The sequence below is a fragment of the Erinaceus europaeus genome, chromosome 16, assembly GCF_950295315.1.
Source record: "Erinaceus europaeus chromosome 16, mEriEur2.1, whole genome shotgun sequence".
In the NCBI taxonomy this organism is placed as follows: domain Eukaryota; kingdom Metazoa; phylum Chordata; class Mammalia; order Eulipotyphla; family Erinaceidae; genus Erinaceus; species Erinaceus europaeus.
This window is the reverse complement of record NC_080177.1, coordinates 48898919-48918689: the sequence shown is the minus strand read 5'-3', so window position 1 is coordinate 48918689 and position 19771 is coordinate 48898919. Positions and strand designations below refer to the sequence as shown.

Sequence of the window (19771 nt, the reverse complement as noted above, 5' to 3'; positions counted from 1 at the left end):
GAGAAAGATATGGGGGGCTGGGTGGTAGCGCAGTGGGTTAAGCGCATGTAGTGCAAAGGGCAAGGACTGACATAAGGACCCTGGTTCCAGCCCTTGGCTCCCCACCTGCAGGGGGGTTCACTTCACAAGCGGTGAAGCAGGTCTGCAGGTGTCTATCTTTTTCTCCCCGTCTCTGTCTTCCCCTCCTCTTTCTATTTTTCTCTGTCCTATCCAACAATGACAGCAATAATAATAATAACAACAATAAACAAGGGCAACAAAATGGGAAAAAATGGCCTCCAGGAACAGTGGATTTGTAGTGTAGGCACCAAGCCCAGCAATCACCTGGAGACAAACATAAATATATATATAAAATAAAAAAGAAAAGAAAGATACAGAGAGAAGGGGAGAGAGAGAAGCCCAAAGTAGTGCTCAGCTTTGGCTTATGGTGGTGCTCAGGGTTGAATCTGGAAGCCCAGACCCTCAGGTCTGGAAGTTTTTTCCATAGACATTACTCTGTCTCCCTAGCCCTACTTTTTGAAAAGAAATTTTTATTAGTAATTTAATAATGACTAATAAGATTATAAGATAACAGGGGTATAATTCCATACAGTTCCCACCATTGGAAACTTCCATCGTCCCTCCATTGGAAACCTCCCTATTCTTTATCCCTCTGGGAGTATGGGACAAATTTCTTCATGGGTGCCAAAGGTGGGAGGTTTGGCTTCTGTATTTGCTTCTCCGCTGGACATAGATGTTGGCAGGTCGATCCATATTCCCAGCTTGGTTCTGTCTTTCCATAGCTGGGAAGGGCTCTGGAGAGGTGGGGTTCCAGGACACACTGGTGAGGTCATCTGCCCAGGGGAGTCAGGATCTCAGCTCTACTTTTTTTTGGAAGTTTTTTTTTAAATACTTTTTTTATTAATTTATTATTGGATAGAGACAGAGAGAAATTGAGAGGGGAGAGGGATATAGAGAGGGAGAGAGACAGAGAGACATCTGTAGCCCTGCTTCACCACTCATGAAGCCTTCCCCCTGCAGATAGGGACCAGGGGCTTGAACCTGGGTCCTTGTGCACCGCAGCGTGTGTGCTTAACCAGGTGCACCACCGTCTGGCCCCCTCAGCTCTACTTTTTAAAAATATATATTTATTTACTAATGGGAGAGAGAAAGAGTGAGAGCATCATTCTGGCACATGTGATGCAGGGGATAGAACTCAGGAACTCATGCTTGAGAACCCAGTACTCTACCTACTACACCACCTCCTGGGCCACCTTCTATCCATTTTTTCTTAAGTCAGCATTTTCTAAGTTTTGAACAGTGGTGGGATAAATTTCTATGTGACTTAGGAGAAAAGAGGATTGGCACAGAATTGATCCATCCTTCATGATTAAGGTCAGTGTGTCCAAAATGAAAGAACTTGCCTGGAGGTCAGATCTTGTTCAACCAAATCTGATCACTGCTCTTTTCTTTCCTCCACTAGACCGAGAAGTTGACCAGGAGAGAAGTAGAAGCCAAATTTTGCAACCTGTCTCTGTCTTCCAATAGTGTAAGTACCTTCTCAGGGCCAACTACTCCCTCTGTTAATTTGTTCTTGGTAGTTGTCACTCTTACAGCAGGGTGGCAGCACTTGGTGTCACCTCACAAATATAGTGCTCCTCCCTCCCTCCAGTATCACTAGATACCATAGCAACCTCTGGATTAAGGGCAGAGTCAAACCAGTGCTGTGATTAGAGAAGACCTCCCCATGCTTCTGCTTAATGTGCTGTAATGGCCCTGTTCTTTTCCTGATCACCAGCCATGCTTTTCTTCCACTCCCTGCAGGGAGACTGTACTCAGTAGACACCTGCCAGGCAGAGCTGGGACTACTTGTCCTTTTCAAAAATATCTTCTGTTCATAGACCAGACCCCAGAGTTCTGCAATTCATTTTGCTAATTCCTGCTCCCCTCCCCAGGTCTCTTCATACCTTGGAGTTGAAGTGAAAGATCTTGGCATTCTGGCACACTCCCTACTTCAGAAATATTCATCTGATGCCACTGGCAATAATGAAGATTTTGGGGCAGGGGGTGGCAGGGCAGGTTGCTCATGCGCTGTATTTGATGGAGACAGTCAGAAATTGAGAGGAAGGGGAATATAGAGAGGGAGAGCGACAGTTACCTGCAGCATTGCTTCACCACTCATGAAGCTTTCCTCCTGCAGCTGGGGACCAGGGGCTTAAACCTAGGTCCTTGCATATCAGAACATGTACACTCAGCCAGGTGTACTACCACCCAACTCCCTTGTGTTCTTTCTACAGACTGCTCTCAGATCTTTGATGTCATGTCCCACCCTTAGCTGATCACTGAATAGCAGAAAACAACAGGAATTTCTTTCCTTTTCCCAAATATGTATACAAGAAGGGATTTTTCCCCCTTTAACTTTCCCTGAACTTGTGGTTTTACATTGAATTATGTGATCCCACAGGGATCAGCAAAATTCGTACATGGGGTAGGTTAAGATATGAGTGTAGGCTGGCCAGAGTACACTTACAGTATGGTGCATAGAGAGGAGGAAGTAGAAGAGTCCACAGACTGCTTCAGTGTCTTGATTTATATTGGTCTTCAAACAGTTCTTCAGAGCAGCTTTCACAGGCCTGAAGAAGTCACCCATGCAGTTTGTAAGTAGGGGATGTAAATCAGATAGTGCTAAGAGTTCTTGAAGTTAAGCCAGGTTCAGTTTCCACCATTAAGGGCTGGCAAGATAGCTTACCTGCATGTTGCATTTGCTTTTTCATGTGTGTCACCCAGGTTCCTACTCAGCCCCCACTGCATTGGAGGAAGCTTCAGTGCTGTGATCTCTTCCCTCTCTCCCCGACTGTCTACTTTAGTGCTACTGAGTGTTCTTTCTGGGTTCTTGGTTGTTTCTTCTCTCACCTTCTATATGCAGGACTGTCCTGGAGGAGAGGACAAGTGCTCTAGTGAGAGGGGAGAACTAGGGGGCAGGCCTGAGTCACAGGGAAGGATGGAGGCTGCCAGGCAACGTCCAGAAGCTATAAACAGATTTAACTGGTGCAAAGGGAGGAGAAGGAATTTCTGGCCAGCTCTGTGTAGTCTCAGAACAGGCCCCTGAGAAAAGTGGAGAGCAGCAATACTGGTTGAAATACCCAGCAGAGCTTCTGCCAGTGTCAGAGCTAGCTTGAACTCTGTGAGTCTAAGCATTCACTATGAGCAGGTGCCTAAAAACTCTTCCACAAGGTGCCTTGATAGCTGTTGGGAAAAGGCTAGTTATTAGCCAGGATTGTGTAAAGAAAGGCCTTTGACTGCAAAATTCCCTCTCTTGGAAGTGCAGAAGCTCAGCCAGGGCACTCGAATGCATAGGACCCAGTGCACAGAGAGCTTTCCCTGCCCATAATTGGATGTTAACTGTGCCTCTTTGTTTTCCAGCTCTGTCGACTCTACAAGTTCATTGAGCTGAAGGGAGATCTGCAAGATCTAACACCCACAATTAATTTGTTGATAAAGCAGAAGACAGGTGTATCCCAGCTGGCAAAATATGGCTTAAAAGATCTCGAGGAGGTTGCTGGACTGTTGAGGAAACTTGGCATAAAGTTACAGGTTTGACAACTCTTCAATTCTGGCAGTACACCTTTACAGCATGAACAGTAGCACAAGGGGTGGCGGGGTTGTGTTTTCTTTTATTAACACCATTAAGTATTTTGTTTTTCTAGGAGTCTGCTGTCTACATTTTGGTGTGTTTAGTATTGGGTAATAATTTCTACTTAAATCAAAATGTTCTTGCAAACATCATGGGTCCTACTGTTCAGCAGTTCTTATTATGACTGCCTCAGAGAAGGAGTCATTCTTTTCTTGAAGACTGATTTAGGGGTCAGGTGATGGTTCACACAGTAGAGTGCACATGTTACCATACATAAAGTCCTGGATTCAAATCCTTACCTGCAGGGGGGTAAACTTTATGAGCAATTGAGCAGTGCTGCAAGTGTCTCTCCTCCTCTCTCTCTATCAATCTGTCTCTTACCCTCTATTGGAAAAAATGGCTGCTGGAAACAGTCAAGTTGTACAGGCATGGAGCACCAGCCATAACCCTGGTTGCAAACAAAAAGAAAAAAAATATTTATTTATTTCCTTTATGAACTATTGGGTTGTCAAAAAAGTCAGAGTGTATTTTTCTTTTTTTTTTTTTAAATATTTTATTTTATTTATTTATTCCCTTTTGTTGCCCTTGTTGTTTTATTGTTGTAGTTATTATTGTCGTCATTGTTGGATAGGACAGAGAGAAATGGAGAGAGGAGGGGAAGACAGAGAGGAGGAGAGAAAGATAGACACCTGCAGACCTGCTTCACCGCCTGTGAAGGGACTCCCCTGCAGGTGGGGAGCCGGGGTTCAAACCTGGATCCTTATGCCGGTCCTTGTGCTTTGCGCCACCTGCGCTTAACCCGCTGTGCTACAGCCCGACTCCCCAGAGTGTGTTTTTCTAAGTTTTTCTGACAACCCAATAGAGAACTGTTCTAGTACACCGTGTCATAGATTGTTCCAACCTCCTTAGGCCTGTAAGTTCTAAGTTCTTACCCACTACGCCTCCTCTAGTCACAGAAATGGAAACCCCTCTTTATTTCTTAGGTTTGTTTTGTTTATTTCGAGAGACAAAAACCAGAACACCAGCAGGTACCTGGGCTCAAACCAGGAGGCTCAGGTGTACAAATCCTGCCACTCCACCAACTGTTCTTGGCTATAGTAGTGGTCACTCATGAAGAAAACAGTGTCTCCTGCTTGGCCAGCTAGACTTAAGCAGACTTTGTGCTAGACCTTACTGATATTTTGCCTGTTTTAAATAGAGCGTTAGGATGCTATTGGTAGAAGAATATTTTCAGTGACACAACCCTCGTTCTGGATGTCAAGCCCTTGACACCTTTGCATGTTGCTTTACATGACAGGTCTTGGTCAACTTGGGCTTGGTTTACAAAGTACACCAGCACAATGGAATCATCTTCCAGTTCGTGGCGTTCACCAGACGAAGGCAGAGAGTTGTGTCTGAAATCCTTGCTGCTGGTGGCAGATACGACCTGCTGGTAAGGACTGCCCTGATCTAGTTATTTGTTCTGACTTGATTTCCTTTCTTCTACAATTTGCTATCTTGGCATGTTTCAAACCTGCAGAAAAGCTAAACCTGTATCTTGGTTCAACTGTGCAATAGCTGTCATCTAAAAGTGAAGATGTATTGTAAACTATATCTGTAATGTTTTTAACTTTGTTTTCAAGTGATTAGAAGTTCTCAGGAACAGGAGTCGGGCGGTAGTGCAGCGGGTTAAGTGCAGGTGGCGCAAAACACAAGGACCAGTGTAAGGATCCTGGTTCAAGCCCCCAGCTCCCCACCTGCCGGGGAGTCGCTTCACAAGCAGTGAAGCAGGTCTGTAGGTGTCTATCTTTCTCTCCCCTTCTCTGTATTCCCCTCCTCTCTCTATTTCTCTCTGTCCTATCTAACAATGATGACATCAATAACAACAATAATAACTACAACAATAAAAAAAACAAGGGCAACAAAAGGGAAAATAAATATATTTTTTAAAGTTTTTTAAAAAAGTTCTCAGGAATTACAAAGATAAAACATAAAGTACTAATGTATACTTCACCAATGGTTTCCTTTAGTAGTTAAACCTGGTATAACTCCATTGTCAAAACCAGGAAATTTACAGTTAATGTGTAGAATTCTGTGCTATTTTACTGCTGTGTAGATTCCCTTAACCACAATCATTCCATCATTATAGATGTCTGTTAGTACTGACACTTGAGTTTAAGTAAAGTATAAAGACTTTACCTCCACTTGTGTCCTTTGCCATAGCCCCCATTTGTAATATAATTATCTTAAATATTTCCTACACATGCACATAGCACACATTGTTATGCTTTTTGCTTAGACTATCAAACCCTGAGAAACTTAAAAATCTACTTTGTTTACCTCAAATTCCTCATTCCTATAAGAAATCCACTATTACTTGAATAAGTTTCCCCAGTAGAAACTGATTCTCACTCAGTGCTCTTAAGACTTTATTTCTTTTTTAATCTTTATTTATTGGATAGAAATAGTCGGAAATTAAGGAGGAAATAGGGTGATAGTGAAAAAGACAGAGAAACGCCTGCAGCACTACTCCAGTGCTTGCAAAGCTTTTTCTCTGCAGGAAGGGACCAGGGGCTCAAATCCGGGTCCCTGCACATTGTAATGTGCGCTCAACCAGGTGAGCCACCACCTGGTCCCCAAAACTTTTTTTTAAAAAACTTTTAGTCTTTTGCTAGTGTGCCTTATCACCAGCACCAAGTCACAGTAGGATGGTATAAGGAAAGACTAGGAAGCCAGGACTTTTATATCTGCCTGGAGGCAGTACCCTCCCCCCAAAAAAAAGTCAGTGGAAACCAGGATTCCAAACTTTCATACCAATGAAAGCATTAAGAAGGCCACCCTTGGGAATCGGGCGGTAGCATAGAGGGTTTAATGCACATGGCGCAAAGCACAAGGACTGGTGGTGTAAGGATCCCAGTTCGAGCCCCCGGCTCCCCACCTGCAGGGGATTCATTTCACAGGCGGTGAAGCAGGTCTGCAGGTATCTGTCTTTCTCGCCCCCTCTCTGTCTTCCCCTCCTCTCTCCATTTCTCTCTGTCCTATCCAATAACAATGACAATAATAACTATAACAATAAACCAACAGGGACAACAAAAGGGAATAAATACATAATTAACAAATAAAGATTAAAAAAAAAAAAAAAAAGGCCACCCTCCCTACAAGCTGGGGGTCCCCAGTGGTGGTACAGAGAAGACTGATCAGGAAGACTGAGCTTTCCATCTAGGAATTACCAGGTCTCCTGCCAATTTCTTGGCTTCACACCCCCTCTCTACAATGCCAGCGGAAGCATTCTTCTAATTTTTTTCCTTCTCCAGTCTCACCTTTTTCCTTACTTCCTAGGACTCTGCCACAATGTTCTTTTATTGTGACCCTGAGCCTCTAGGACACTTGCTTTATAGCCTATTTCCTTCTCTGTTCAGACTGAGTTAATTTTTGTAGTGGTATCTTCAGCTTCCCTGATTCTTTCCACCATCATCTTCATTTTTCTGTTGGGTCTATTGTATTTTCTGCCTGTTTGAAGTCTATAATACTTCTGAAAGAAATTTTGATAGTTATAAAATGTTAATATCTGTGTCACCTTGGCACTGGTGTCTGCCTTTTCTCACTCACTTTGAGATCCTGAGTCTTGGTAAAATGTATGATTTGTTATTGTTGTGGACGTTCTGATAATCATTAGACACTGGTTTATAACCCTGTCCTGATACCACACTGGGGGACAAGGAGGTGTCTCCTTGCTTGCTTCAGCTGGGGTTGATGACCCAGGCTCCTTACACAACCTTCTTCAATAGCTTCAGGGTGGGAGAAGTTACTGTTACTGCTTCCCTGGAGCCTGCACTGATACTGTGTTAAGGAGCTGGGGGTAAGGCACTAACAAGAGACTGTGTTACTGATGGAAAGTCTGGCCTCCCACTGAGCCTCCTTAATACAAGGAGGGCAGTGCTTGTTCTTGCTTGTGCTGGGTTATTATTCTGGAATTTGAGGGCTAGGTGGTAGCACACTGGATTAAGGGCACATAGTGTGAAGCACAGGGACTGGTGCAAGGATCTCTGTTGGAGCCCCTAGCTCCCCACCTGCATGGGGTAGCTTTGCAAGTGGTAAAGCAGGTCTGCAGTTGTCTATCTTTCTCTCCCCCCTTTCTGTCTCTCCCTCCTTTCTCAATTTCTCCCTGTCCTATAAAAAAACAACAGGAGCAACAACAATGGAAAAAATGGCCACCAGGAGCAGTGGGTTTGGGTTTGTGGTGCAGGGCACTGAACCCCAGCAATAACCCTGGAGAAAAAAAAAGTTCTGGAATTCTAGGAATCCTGTTCTCCAAGAACACTGTTGGGGTAGAGATGGGAATGTGGCATTACTTCCAAACCCAATACATCCACAATGTGATTTCATCATTTACTTTCTTTTTCACGCTATTTGCCTTTTTTTTTTCACTAAGTCTTTGCAACCAGTGTGTGTTTTATGTATATAGCATCCCTCAATTTAGATCAGCCATATTTCAAATGCTAAAGGCACATGTAGCTTATAGTTGCCATATTGAACAGTACAAACTGAGGCGCAAATTTATTAGCATTCTCCGAAATGTGCATGCATACTTCCCCCACCCCACCTCCTGTCCTTCCCTCCCTTTGAGAAGTTTCTGATAGCACATGCCCAGTAGCAGTTACTTTACTGATTGTCACATCACTAAGTCCTAACCAGAGAAGTGTGTATCTCTCTGCAGATCCCTCACTTTAGAGGACCACAGGCTTTGGGGCCAGTTCCTGCTGCCATTGGGGTCAGCATAGCCATAGACAAGATATCAGCTGCTATACTCAACATGGAAGAATCTGTAAGTTTCAGTTCTGCTTTCCAGCCTACTTTGAGTTGTCTTTCATTTTGTAGTTTCTCACTTGGGAGCACCAGCTGTAAACCAAAGGCAAGGGAACTTTGATACACTAGGTGAGCCTAAGAATCCTTGCATTCCCATCCTTCCACACTCAATGGAAATAGGAGGGAGATGTTAATAGTTGTTAACAGGCTTGTCTCAAAGCCTCTGGTTCAGAAATCTTACCAAACTCTGCAGAGCTAGAAGTGGTTCTTTCCCCAATATGTTTCAAGCAAAATTAGTTTTCCAGGGAGAAAATAATGTCTTTCTAGTGGTTTATGGCATCTGAAATCATTTCTGTCTGAACCACAAGGGTCAGAGCTCTTGACTATTTCACACTGAAGCAGGCTCCTGCATATGCATTGCTGCACAAGATTTTCAGGTACCTGTTTTCACATCAGTGCTATCTTCCCCTTGTTTCTCATGCAGGTTACAATAAGCTCTTGTGATATCCTGGTTGTGTGTGTGGGCCAGATGTCCATGTCCAGAGCCATCAACCTAACCCAGAAGTTGTGGGCTGTGGGAATCACAGCAGAAATCATGTATGACTGGTCACAGGTAATGACCCAGAAAGCCTGGCTACAGTGCATATCAGCCCCCATGCTGTTGGGGTCTCAGATCCTCTTTAGTTCACCTTACTTCTTCAGTTTCTGATCGTTGTTATTACCACAGACAGTTTAAAGCAGCACAAGTTGACAGTCCTACAATACTAAGATCTAGAAGTCCAAAATCAGTCTCACTGGGCTATAATCAAACTGTCAACAGAGCTGACTCTTTTTGGAGAAAGTGATCAAGAACCCACTTCCTTGCTTTTTTCCAGTTCCTAGAATTTGCCTGCGTTCCTTGGCTCATGGCCCCTTCGTCCATCTCCTTTCCTCTTGGGCTGATGCTTCTGACCTTCCGTCTCTAACAATGAACTTGCTGTCTTCCTCTTATAAGGACCCTTATGATTATAATGGACCCACCTAAATAGTTTATCTGTCTCGTTTCCCAAGTAAGGCATACTTATAGATTCTAGGAATCAGGCCATGCAATTATTTGCACAGCCATTTCCCACCAACCACACTTCCTAAAACATTCTGTGTGTAGTTGGTGGCTTTGAATCCTCGAACTTCAGGTCCAGTACCTGTCTGCCCTTTACTTAATTTTTGTTAGTGGTTTAATAGTGGTTTACAAGATTATAAGATTTCAGGAGTATAGTTTTATACCACAGATCTCACCAAAGTTCTCTGCCCCCTCCCTCAGGTCATCATAGTTCTCACAAAGGCTTAGAGAGAGCCTGCCACATGCCCTCTAGAATGGGCAGTATTTAGGTAAGTAGCTTCATTGCAGTCACAGCAGATCACAGGAGACCATGTACTCTATGTAGTGTCCACCCACATGCAAGGGGCCCCCTGGTGTGATGAGGGGGCTCCAGAACATAGATGCCCTGCCCAGTATTCACATACCCCTTATTTGAAAGCACCTACCCAGAGGTTTCTGCAGCCCCTGCTGTCTTGCTTGTTGTGTAAAGATTTACATCACAAATGTCTGAGCAGCAGTTGGTAGCTGCTTGACAGGGCAGTAGCCTCTCGCATCTTTATTCATTTGTGTCAAGAATTGTTAAAGAAATATCTGTCTAGGACCAGGTCATGGTGCACCTAGTGGAGCTCAAAGACCCGGATTCAAGCCTCCATTCCCTACCGGTGGGGGTCGGGGAGCTCAATTTCTCTCCCTCTATCTCTTCTAAATAAGTAATTTGAAAAAGAAAGGAGGGAGGGAGGAAACACATAAGCCCAGTAAGGGCAACTTCAGCCCTATATAGACTCCTCTGTTCTGACACTTCTCTCCTTCATGTTTCAGCTTTGCTTTTCACCTCCCAATGTTTCTTTTTCCTTGTCCCCCCAAAAAAGAATCATATTATTGGAAAAATAATGGTTTACAGTTGTTGACACATGGGTATAATTTCTAATTTCTCATCTCCCACGATGGGTGTCTGTACACCACTCCCACTGCCAACTTAAGTCTTTCTTCACTACCTTGCACTCTGGCCCCAACACCTTCTCTACCCCCACCTATCTCCCACTCCCTGAGTCCTTTGCTTTTTGCACAATCACCACTGCCTTTGCTTCCCTCAAAGGCCTATGCATGCATGTGATTGTGGGGGGGTGGGGAGAAAAGAGAGAGAGGAGAGAGAAAGAGAGAGAGAGAGAGAACATTATAATAATAATTGGCACCTTCCATCCTAGTTGAAGCTTTCAAAAACCTTTCAGTATTTCCTGAACACAATGATTATCCCTGGCCCCTAAACAATAGCAAAAGTAAGGAAAGCTGGAAAGGTCTTATTCCACCTTTGAATTTTGTACACTTCTTGTTATTTATTTAGGTTGATTGGTGTGTGTGTGTGTGTGTGTGTGTGTGTGTGTGTGTTGCTGAGACTTCTCGCATGTACAGCTACACTGCTCTGGGCTGACTTTCACTCAGGCAGAGAAACAGAAGCAGAGCTTCCCCTGTGCCATCATAGTTCTCCCCACATGGTGTCAGGGCTCAAACCTGGGCTACATACATGGGGACCCATTTCTCTGGCTCTTGCTTAATATTCATTACCTCTGAAACTATCATGTCTGGGATTCACTTTGGAATACATTGATGAGTGTTTTCATCTTCCTCAGTTGAAGGAAGCTGGTGGCAGCTATGCTGCAGTGGCAGCGCCATGCAATAAACTCTGAAACTCAATGCATGTGGAATATCACTATGTGACTTTTTTGGTGGGCCCAGTTTTATCCTTTTTATTAATTTGTGGTGGGTGGGGGACACCTTAGCACTGTTCCATGGTTCCTGGAGTTCCCCTAGTGTCATCCACTATGTTCTTCGTGAAGTATCATGGCTCAAACCTAGGTCCTCATGTGTGGTCAGGCACATACTCTTCCAGGTGAGCTATCTTCTGGCCCCCAGGTAGTATTTTGTTTCTTACATTGTGGTTATTTGTTTCAGTCCCAAGAAGAACTGCAGGAGTACTGCAGACATCATGAGATCACCTGTGTGGCCCTTGTCTCAGATAAAGAAGGAAACCATGTCAAGGTAAAGTCTGGAAGAAACATTTTACAAGCTACCAAAGCCCTTGGACTCTCAGTGCCGGGCTCCCAGCTGCTACTGAGACCTTGGCCTTGGGTGTGGGTGGGATCTATTACTTGGCTCTGCCTTTGGGTTGCTGGACCTGCTCATGGATAAAAGGGTATAAAATAAGAAAGATTCTGAATCTGGACACATTGAACTTACGAAATAAAAATGTAACTACAGGGTTGTTTTCCCTACTTTTCTCACCTTGCCCATTTATCTACTTATGAAAATAAAAATAATACTTAGAGCCAATACCAGCTGACTGGAATATCCTCTGATTTCCAACCTGTTTACCTAAGAATGCTCATAAGTATATTGCTATTTACCTTTGTTGCTACTTTTAAAGGGGAAAAAAAATCAGCATTTCTCTTTTTCTCTTATAATTTCTTTGTTTTAATATCAGAATAATGTTGACCTCAAAAGATGAGTTGTAAAGTGCTTTCTGGAAGATACTTGTAAGTTGGTTAGTATTGTTTCAACCTCAGATATTTGGTAGAGTTCACCAGAAAAGCTCTATTAGTCTAGGTAGAGAGCTAGTAAGGTTGCTTCTTTTTTTGTAAGTAAATTTTGATAGCTGATATCTTTCCCAGAATGTTTCCATTTCATTTAAATTATAAATATTCCCATTTGCTATCTGCAGAGTCTGTAGTGATATCTCTTCTTCATCCCTGATAAAATTGGTAATTTATGTCTATCTTCTTTTTTTCCTCATCAGACTGGCTAAAGGTTTACAATTTTATCTTCTCAGAGGATCAGCTTTTGATGTTACTGATTCTTCCTTACTTATTGTTCATTTTATATTTTACTGATTTTCCATTCTTTAATATTCATTCTACTAATTTTGGGTTTATTGTTTTTCTCATTTTTTTTCATAGGGAATTTTAGATTTGTATAACCTACAAGCCAAAAATATTTATTAGTGATTTAATATTGATTTACAGAATAATAAGACAACAGGGATATAATTCTCCTCCTTTCCCACCACCAGATTTCAGTGTCCCCATTCCCTCCATTGAAACAACCCATATCACAAATAGGGGTTGACTATTACATATGTTTCCCCCATATTTTTTAAAATTTTTATTTATAAAATGGAAATATTGACAAGACCATAGGATAAGAGGGGTACAATTCCCACCCCCAAAACTCCACATCCCATCCCCTCCCTTGAAAGCTTTCCTATCGTTTATCCCTCTGGGAGCATGGACCCAGGGTCATTATGGTGTGCAGAAGGTGAAAGGTCTGGCTTCTATAATTGCTTCCCCACTGAACATGGGCATTGGCAGGTCAATCCTTACTCCAAGCCTGTCTCTTTCCCTAGTGAAGCAGGGCTGGAGGTCCCCCCATATTTTCTTATGGTCCTGCCTTCCCTTCCTTTCTAAGTCATACCTACACCTCTTACTACTTCCAGGTGTCCTTCCCCCCCCCCCCCTTTCTCTCTTCTCTCTCTGGGTCCTGATGGAATTGGAGTTTGGAACCCTCCGGTCATCAGAGTTCTCTGCCTCTGAGAGTATGGACCAAAATTCTTTATGGGGTACAGAAAGTGGGAGTTCTGGCTTCTATAATTGCTTCTCCACTGGAAATGGGCATTTGTAGGTCGACCCCCAGCCCTACTGGACACATTTTATTGAAAAAGCGCAACCTGCTTTTGCGTGGCCTCTACGTTACTAGTATAGTAGTCTTTTCAACCTTTTTTTAAAATGTAGAAAAAATACCCGTGTCCTTGTACCACCAGAAGTGTTTTGTCAATAGGAATCTTGTTTTTATACTAGCAATGAAAAGAAAATGAATCTGGAAAACACCAGAGGAAACTAGGCACTGTTTCTTACCTGAGAGAGAAAAGGATAAAAAGAAAGATACCTGGAAGTAGTTAGTAGGTATAGGGGTGACTTAGAAGTAAAAGCAGGACCAGTAAAAAAGGGGGGAAAGATAAGTAGATAGATGATAGATAGATATGATATGATAGTCAAAGAATCAGCTCAAATTGGTGACCTTGGGAAAACTACTGCAGTTGCCAGTGGAGGGAATAGAGACACAGAACTCTGGTGGTGGGAACTATATGGAATTATACCCTTGTTATCTCACAATTTTATACATCAATATTAGTCATTAAGAAAAAATAAACTTAAAAAAGGTTCTTTTGTCTATTCAGAAAAAAAGAACTAGTCTTACTTTATTAACTTTTTTTAAAAGTGTAGCAAAAATAGTGAGTGATCCACAAAGCCTAAATATTTATCGTTTGGTCATTTCTACATGACAAAGCAGCTATACAAGTGAGCGAGCTATTGGATCTTTTGCCAGCCCTCTTTTCTGAAATATCTTACCTGATAATAATCCTATCTAGTATACTGCTTATTTGAGATACTGTGCTATGCTTATTATTTTCTATATATTCTTTTTAAAATATTTATTATATTTTAATTTGATAAGACAGAAGTTGAGAGGGGGAGGAGGAGATTGGGCACGGTTTCACCTCTTGTGAACCATCCCTGCTGCAGGTGGGGACTCGGTGGCTTGAACCTGGTTTCCTGGACATGGTAACACTTGCATTCAACCAGGCACACCGCTGCCCATCCCCCTTATATATTTAAAATATTTATGAGAGTTGGGCAGTAGCACAGTGGGTTAAGTGCAGGTGGTGCAAAGCACAAAGACTGGTGTAAGAATCCTGGTTCAAGCCCCTAGCTCCCCACCTGCAGGGGAATCGCTTCATAGGCGGTGAAGCAGGTCTGCAGGTGTCTATCTTTCTCTCCCTCTCTCTGTCTTCCCCTCCTCTCTCCATTTCTCTCTGTCTTATCCAACAAAGATGACATCAATAATAATAATAACTACAACAATAAAACAACAAGGGCAACAAAAGGGAATAAATAAATATTAAAAAAAAGATTTATGAACTGGCAAAATCATTACTAAATATGATCTTGTTCATTTTAGTACATGGTTCCAACATGCCTACCTCTTTTGAATCTTGCTTCTGCCACTATTTTTTAAATTTTTATATATGATTTTATTTGATAGGACATAGTAAAATTAAGAGGGAGAGAGAGAGAGAGAGACCGACCTGCAGCACTGCTTCACCACTTGTGAAGCTTTTCTCCTGCAGGTGGGGACTGGGAGCTTGCACCCAGGTCCTTGCGCATTGTAATATGTATGCTCAGCCAGATGCACCACCACCCAGCCCCCAATTCTGCCACTATTAATGTTGGGTCAGTAGCATTATCATCTTCCTGTTGAAAAGGCAGGAGGCCATTCCTTCAGCAAATGCACTTTAAAATGATCTTTTTAAATTTATTTTTTATTTAAGAAAGGATAAATTAATTTTTAAAAAAATCAAACAGCTGTATCTTAAGTCTTCAAGTTATGTGAGTGATTGAACTTAGGACCATGAAGAAGATAAGTTATTTAAGCTACAGACCCTGCTGTCAATGATCCTATAATCCTGGAAGCTAATTCATCTTAGCCCTTTAACTTTATTTTAAAAACTCTCTTATCTATTGTAAGCTATTCTAGTCTGGACCCAGATTTTTCAATAGGATTTTGATATTTTGGACCAGATAATTCTGTGGGATAGGATGGGGGATGGAACTGTCCTGTTCATGGTAGCACTCATCTGAGTTGCTACACCAAAAATGTCTCCAAATACCTGAGAGGAGCAAAATTCCCAATGGTTAAGAACTGCTGACCTAACCTATCAATTTAGCAATCTTACTATGGTGCTGATTCAATCTGGCTTCAAAATGTCCTTCCAAATAATGCACCTGTTTTATTTTTAAGGTTAAGTCTTTTGAGAAAGAAAGGCAAACAGAGAAGCGTGTGCCGGAGTCAGACCTTGTGGACCATGTTGTGCAGAAACTGAGGACTAAAATCAGCGATGAAAGGACTGTCAGGTAACTTAGCAAACAAAAGCCCCCAAACTGACCGTCACTTCCTGCATAGACCTTATGTACATTAATTTCAAAAATCGGTTGATCCTTTCAAGAAACCAATATATAAGGATAACTTTCACTTAACCATTCTATTACTTCTAAATAATTTAATCATTTAATAATACCAACTACTATTTAAGATTAGTCAATTTGCTTTTTTCAGTGTTTGTTCATCAGAATATGTCAAAGAATATTCTGTCATGGGAGTCAGGCACAGCGGGTTAAGTGGGTTAAGCGCACGTGGTGCAAAGCACAAGGACCGGCGTAAGGATCCCAGTTCAAGCCACCTGAAGGGGAGTCACTTCACAGGCAGTGAAGCAGGTCTGTAGGTGTCTATCTTTCTCTCCCCCTCTCTGTCTTCCTCTCCTCTCTCCATTTCTCTCTGTCCTATCTAACAACAACGACATCAACAACAACAAGAATATCTACAACAACAATGAAAAAACAACAATGGCAACAAAAGGGGAAATAAATATAGAAAAAATAAAGAAAAAAAAATTCTGTCATGTTGAGAGATCTGAAATGTCAAAATATATCTATTAGCTACTATTTTATTTGGTCTGCTATTCAGTGAAGTTTTGTCACATTTTGTTAATGGATTTGACAGATAAGTTTTCTGGGGAAAGATGTATGTTTTGTTTCATATATTTATGATGGGGAAAATGGTACAGTTATCCAGAAGCGAATTTAATAAAATAAAAATCTTAAAACTAAAAAAAGGGGGGGGGCTGGGCAGTGGCACACATTACTATGTGTTAGGACCTAGGTTTAATCCCCAGTATCCACCTGCAGGGGAGAAATTACACAAGGCTTGGAGGGGGGAGGTGTGGTAGCACAGTGGGTTAAGTGCACATGGCACAAAGCTTAAGGATCCACATAAGGATGCCAGTTTGAGCCCCCAGCTCCCCACCTACAGAGGAGTCACTTCACAAGCTATGAAGCAGGTTTGTAGGTGTCTATCTTTCTCTCCCCCCTCTGTCTTCTCCTCCTCTCTCATTTCTCTTTGTCCTATCCAACAACAATGACAGCAATGGCAGTAATAATAATAACAACAATAAACAACAAAGGCAACAAAAGGGAAAAAATATCCTCCATGAGCAGTGGATTTGTAGTGTAGGCACTGAGTCCCAGAGATAACCCTGGAGACAAAAAAGAAATTACACAAGGCTTGAACCTGGGTCCTTGCACACTGTAATATGTGTGCTTAACCAGGTGTGCCACCATCTGGCCCCTTAGTTTATTTATTAATGAGAAAGAGGAGATAGGGCAGAAGAGACAGAACGCCAGAGTTTCATGCTGGCACATGCAATGCCCAGGACTGAACTTAAGACTTGATGCTTGAGAGTCCAACACTTTATCATCTATACCACCTCATGGGTCTCCCCAAAATCTTATAATTTTGTGAACCACTATTAAATCACTACTAATGAAAAATTTAGGAATAAAAATATCTTGTACCAACAAATATTGTGATGTTGTAAGTGAGAGTATCAAAGCTCTAGGGACCCTGGAATTCTCTAAGGTCTTTTTATGGACCAAGGTAGAACACAAGACTTGTATGTTTGAGCCTCCAGGTTCTCTCCACCATATGTGCCATTGCTGAGTGGTGCTCTGGCCACTCAATAAAAGTAAATAAAAATGTAAAACTTTTCATTTACTTATATATTTTAGTGTTTTATTTATGTATTTATTAGAGAGAGAGAACATGAGTATCACTCTAGCATATGTGATGCCTTGGATTGAACTCAGAACCTCATGCCTAAGAGTCCAATGCTTTATCCACTGAGGAATCTTCCAAGCCACATTATTGCTATTATTTTATTATATTTTTTAAACTAGAGCACTGGTTTGCTTTGGATTATGGTGATGCTGGCTGAATCTGGGACTTGAAGTCTCTAGCATAAAAATTTGACGGTGCTATATCTCCCTGGTCCACAATTATTTTAATAAAGATCCTAGGATACTAGTCATTATTACTAATTGTTTTTATTGCTACCAGGGTTGTCACTGAGGCTCAGTACTGGCACTATGAATTCACTGCTCCTGGTGGCCATTATTTCTTTTTCTTTTTTAAAATTAGATAGGATAGAGAGAAATTGAGAGGAGAGGGGGAGGTAGAGAGAGAGGTTCAAGCCTCTTGTCCCTACCTGCAGGGGGAAAGCTTCTTGAGTGGTGAAGCAGGATTACAAGTATCTCTCTGCCCCTCCCTTCTCAACTTCTGTCTCTACCCAACAATAAATAAGTAAAATGAAAAAAAAAGATATTATTATTTTTTAAATATTTATTTTATTTATTTATTCCCTTTTGTTGCCCTTGTTTTATTGTTGTAGTTATTATTGTTGTTGTCGTTGTTGGATAGGACAGAGAGAAATGGAGAGAGGAGGGGAAGACAGAGAGGAGGAGAGAAAGACACCTGCAGACCTGCTTCACCACCTGTGAAGCGACTCCCCTGCAGGTGGGGAGCTGGGGTTCAAACCGGGATCCTTATGCCGGTCCTTGTGCTTTGCACCACCTGCACTTAACCCGCTGCGCTACAGCCCGACTCCCAAAAAAAAAAGATTTAAAAAAATTAGTTAATCAACTTAAAAAATGAGAGATCAAGATTATGGCTTCACAACTATACATGGTACATGTAAGTAACCATATTCTGCACCAAAGTCCTGTACCTGCCTCCTTTGATAACCACTGTAGTTTCTACAGAGTCTAAGATAATTTGGTCACTGTTTTTTGTTCGTTTGTTTTTTCAAGTTTATTTTCTATATTCTGCATATGAGAAAAACTATCTGGTAGTTATACAAGATTGTCTGAATTATGGTAAATATGGTGAAATACCTGGTAGTCTCTTTAAAATTATATCAGTTTTAAAATAATGATGCCAGTAAAACTTGAGTTTATTGATATGGAAAGATTCTACAAAGAAGATATTTATAGTATGATCCCATTTTTGCTTCAACCAAACTACACAGTCAGTACTGTAGTTATTTGTAATTAGTAGGATTAGAAGGGATCTTAATTTCCTTTCAGCTTTTCTACATAATTACAACTCCTATAGCTATGCTTATGACTGGAAAATCATGTCTAGCTATCTCAGTGATTCCCAGCCAGCAGCAGTTTGCCTCTCCAGATGTTTGTCACATAAGGGTCTAGTATAGACCAGAGATGGTGCACAAGACTGACCCCACCCTCAACAAAGAACTTTCTGCCCTCAGTGTCAGCAATGTCAAGACAGAGAAATCCTGGCTTATATAAAGTGAACATCACTTTCCTTTTCTTGCCTAGCCCTCATCTCTTCCCATGTGTACCTCAAGTGGATAAATTCAACTTCACTGCCTTCACCAAGTCCCAGATGCTACTTTGATCCCATCCTGACCTCCTAAGGCAGATGACCTCCCCTGCTAGGGAAAGATAGAGACAGGCTGGGGGTATGGATTGACCAACTAACTTCCTTGTCCATCTGCACCCCCAAAGTCATTTTGGTCCATACTCCTAGATAGGAAAATGTTAAGGAAAAATGACCAGAGGACTCTGAGTCCCAGTTCTACTGAGACCTGGAACTTTTGTGACTAGGAACCCTAGTTTTTGTACCATCACAGAGAGGAGATTCTAGAGAATGATGAAGTCAGGCACTATTTCTTTTGTCTGAGAGGGAAGAGGAAAAAGGAAGGACAACTGCAGGATAATTTCATTCATAAGTGGACTATAGAGAATTCAAACATATGAACTTGGAATATATACATACATACATACATATTTCAATCCATAACTATAGGGAAAACTATGATGGTGGGGGGGTGGTGGCACACCTGGTTGAGTGCACATATTACAGTGAGCAAAGACCTTGGTTCGAGCCCCCAGTCCCCATGTGTGGGGGGAAAACTTTGCAAGTGGTAAAGCAGTGTTGCAGGTATCTCTTCTCTCTCTCTCTCTCTCTATTACCCCCTTCGCTCTTGATTTCTGGCTGTCTCTATCCAATAAATAAAGATAATACCCCCCAAAAAAAACCCAGAAACATTAAACAAAAAAAACTATGTGGGGTTTACAGTCAACAATATTTATACCCCTTTCCCATATTAGGGAGTTACTCTCTTCCCTGATTCAGTTTTCTGGTCCTTTTTCCAGCCATGACATCATCTCTCCAGACAATAACTTGGATCCACCTGCATATCAGGTTCAGGGAAAAAAAAAAAAAAAACAAAAACTAGTATAGCCACAGGCCCTTTGGGATATAACCAAAAAATATGCCTACTAGCTATTTACAAAATGGAGGACCCCTTAACTCTTCATCTGCTCTAT

At 41.8% G+C, this 19771-nt stretch overlaps 1 protein-coding gene across 6 annotated transcripts in view; it reads left to right on the top strand.

The window, feature by feature from the left end:
* The window catches only part of EIF2AK4 (eukaryotic translation initiation factor 2 alpha kinase 4), a 162543-nt gene that overhangs the window by 101129 nt on the left and 41643 nt on the right, over positions 1-19771 (top strand). For 4 of the 6 annotated variants that reach the window (XM_060175102.1, XM_060175105.1, XM_060175101.1 and 1 more), the window contains 7 exons: positions 1463-1528; positions 3403-3573; positions 4911-5045; positions 8310-8417; positions 8883-9011; positions 11427-11513; positions 15327-15439. In XM_060175102.1, coding sequence (XP_060031085.1) covers positions 1463-1528; positions 3403-3573; positions 4911-5045; positions 8310-8417; positions 8883-9011; positions 11427-11513; positions 15327-15439 — 809 coding nt within the window. Of the gene's footprint in view, positions 1-1462; positions 1529-3402; positions 3574-4910; positions 5046-8309; positions 8418-8470; positions 8518-8882; positions 9012-11426; positions 11514-15326; positions 15440-19771 lie in introns of those variants that run through there. The other 2 variants (XM_060175103.1, XM_060175106.1) reach the window with 2 other exon arrangements.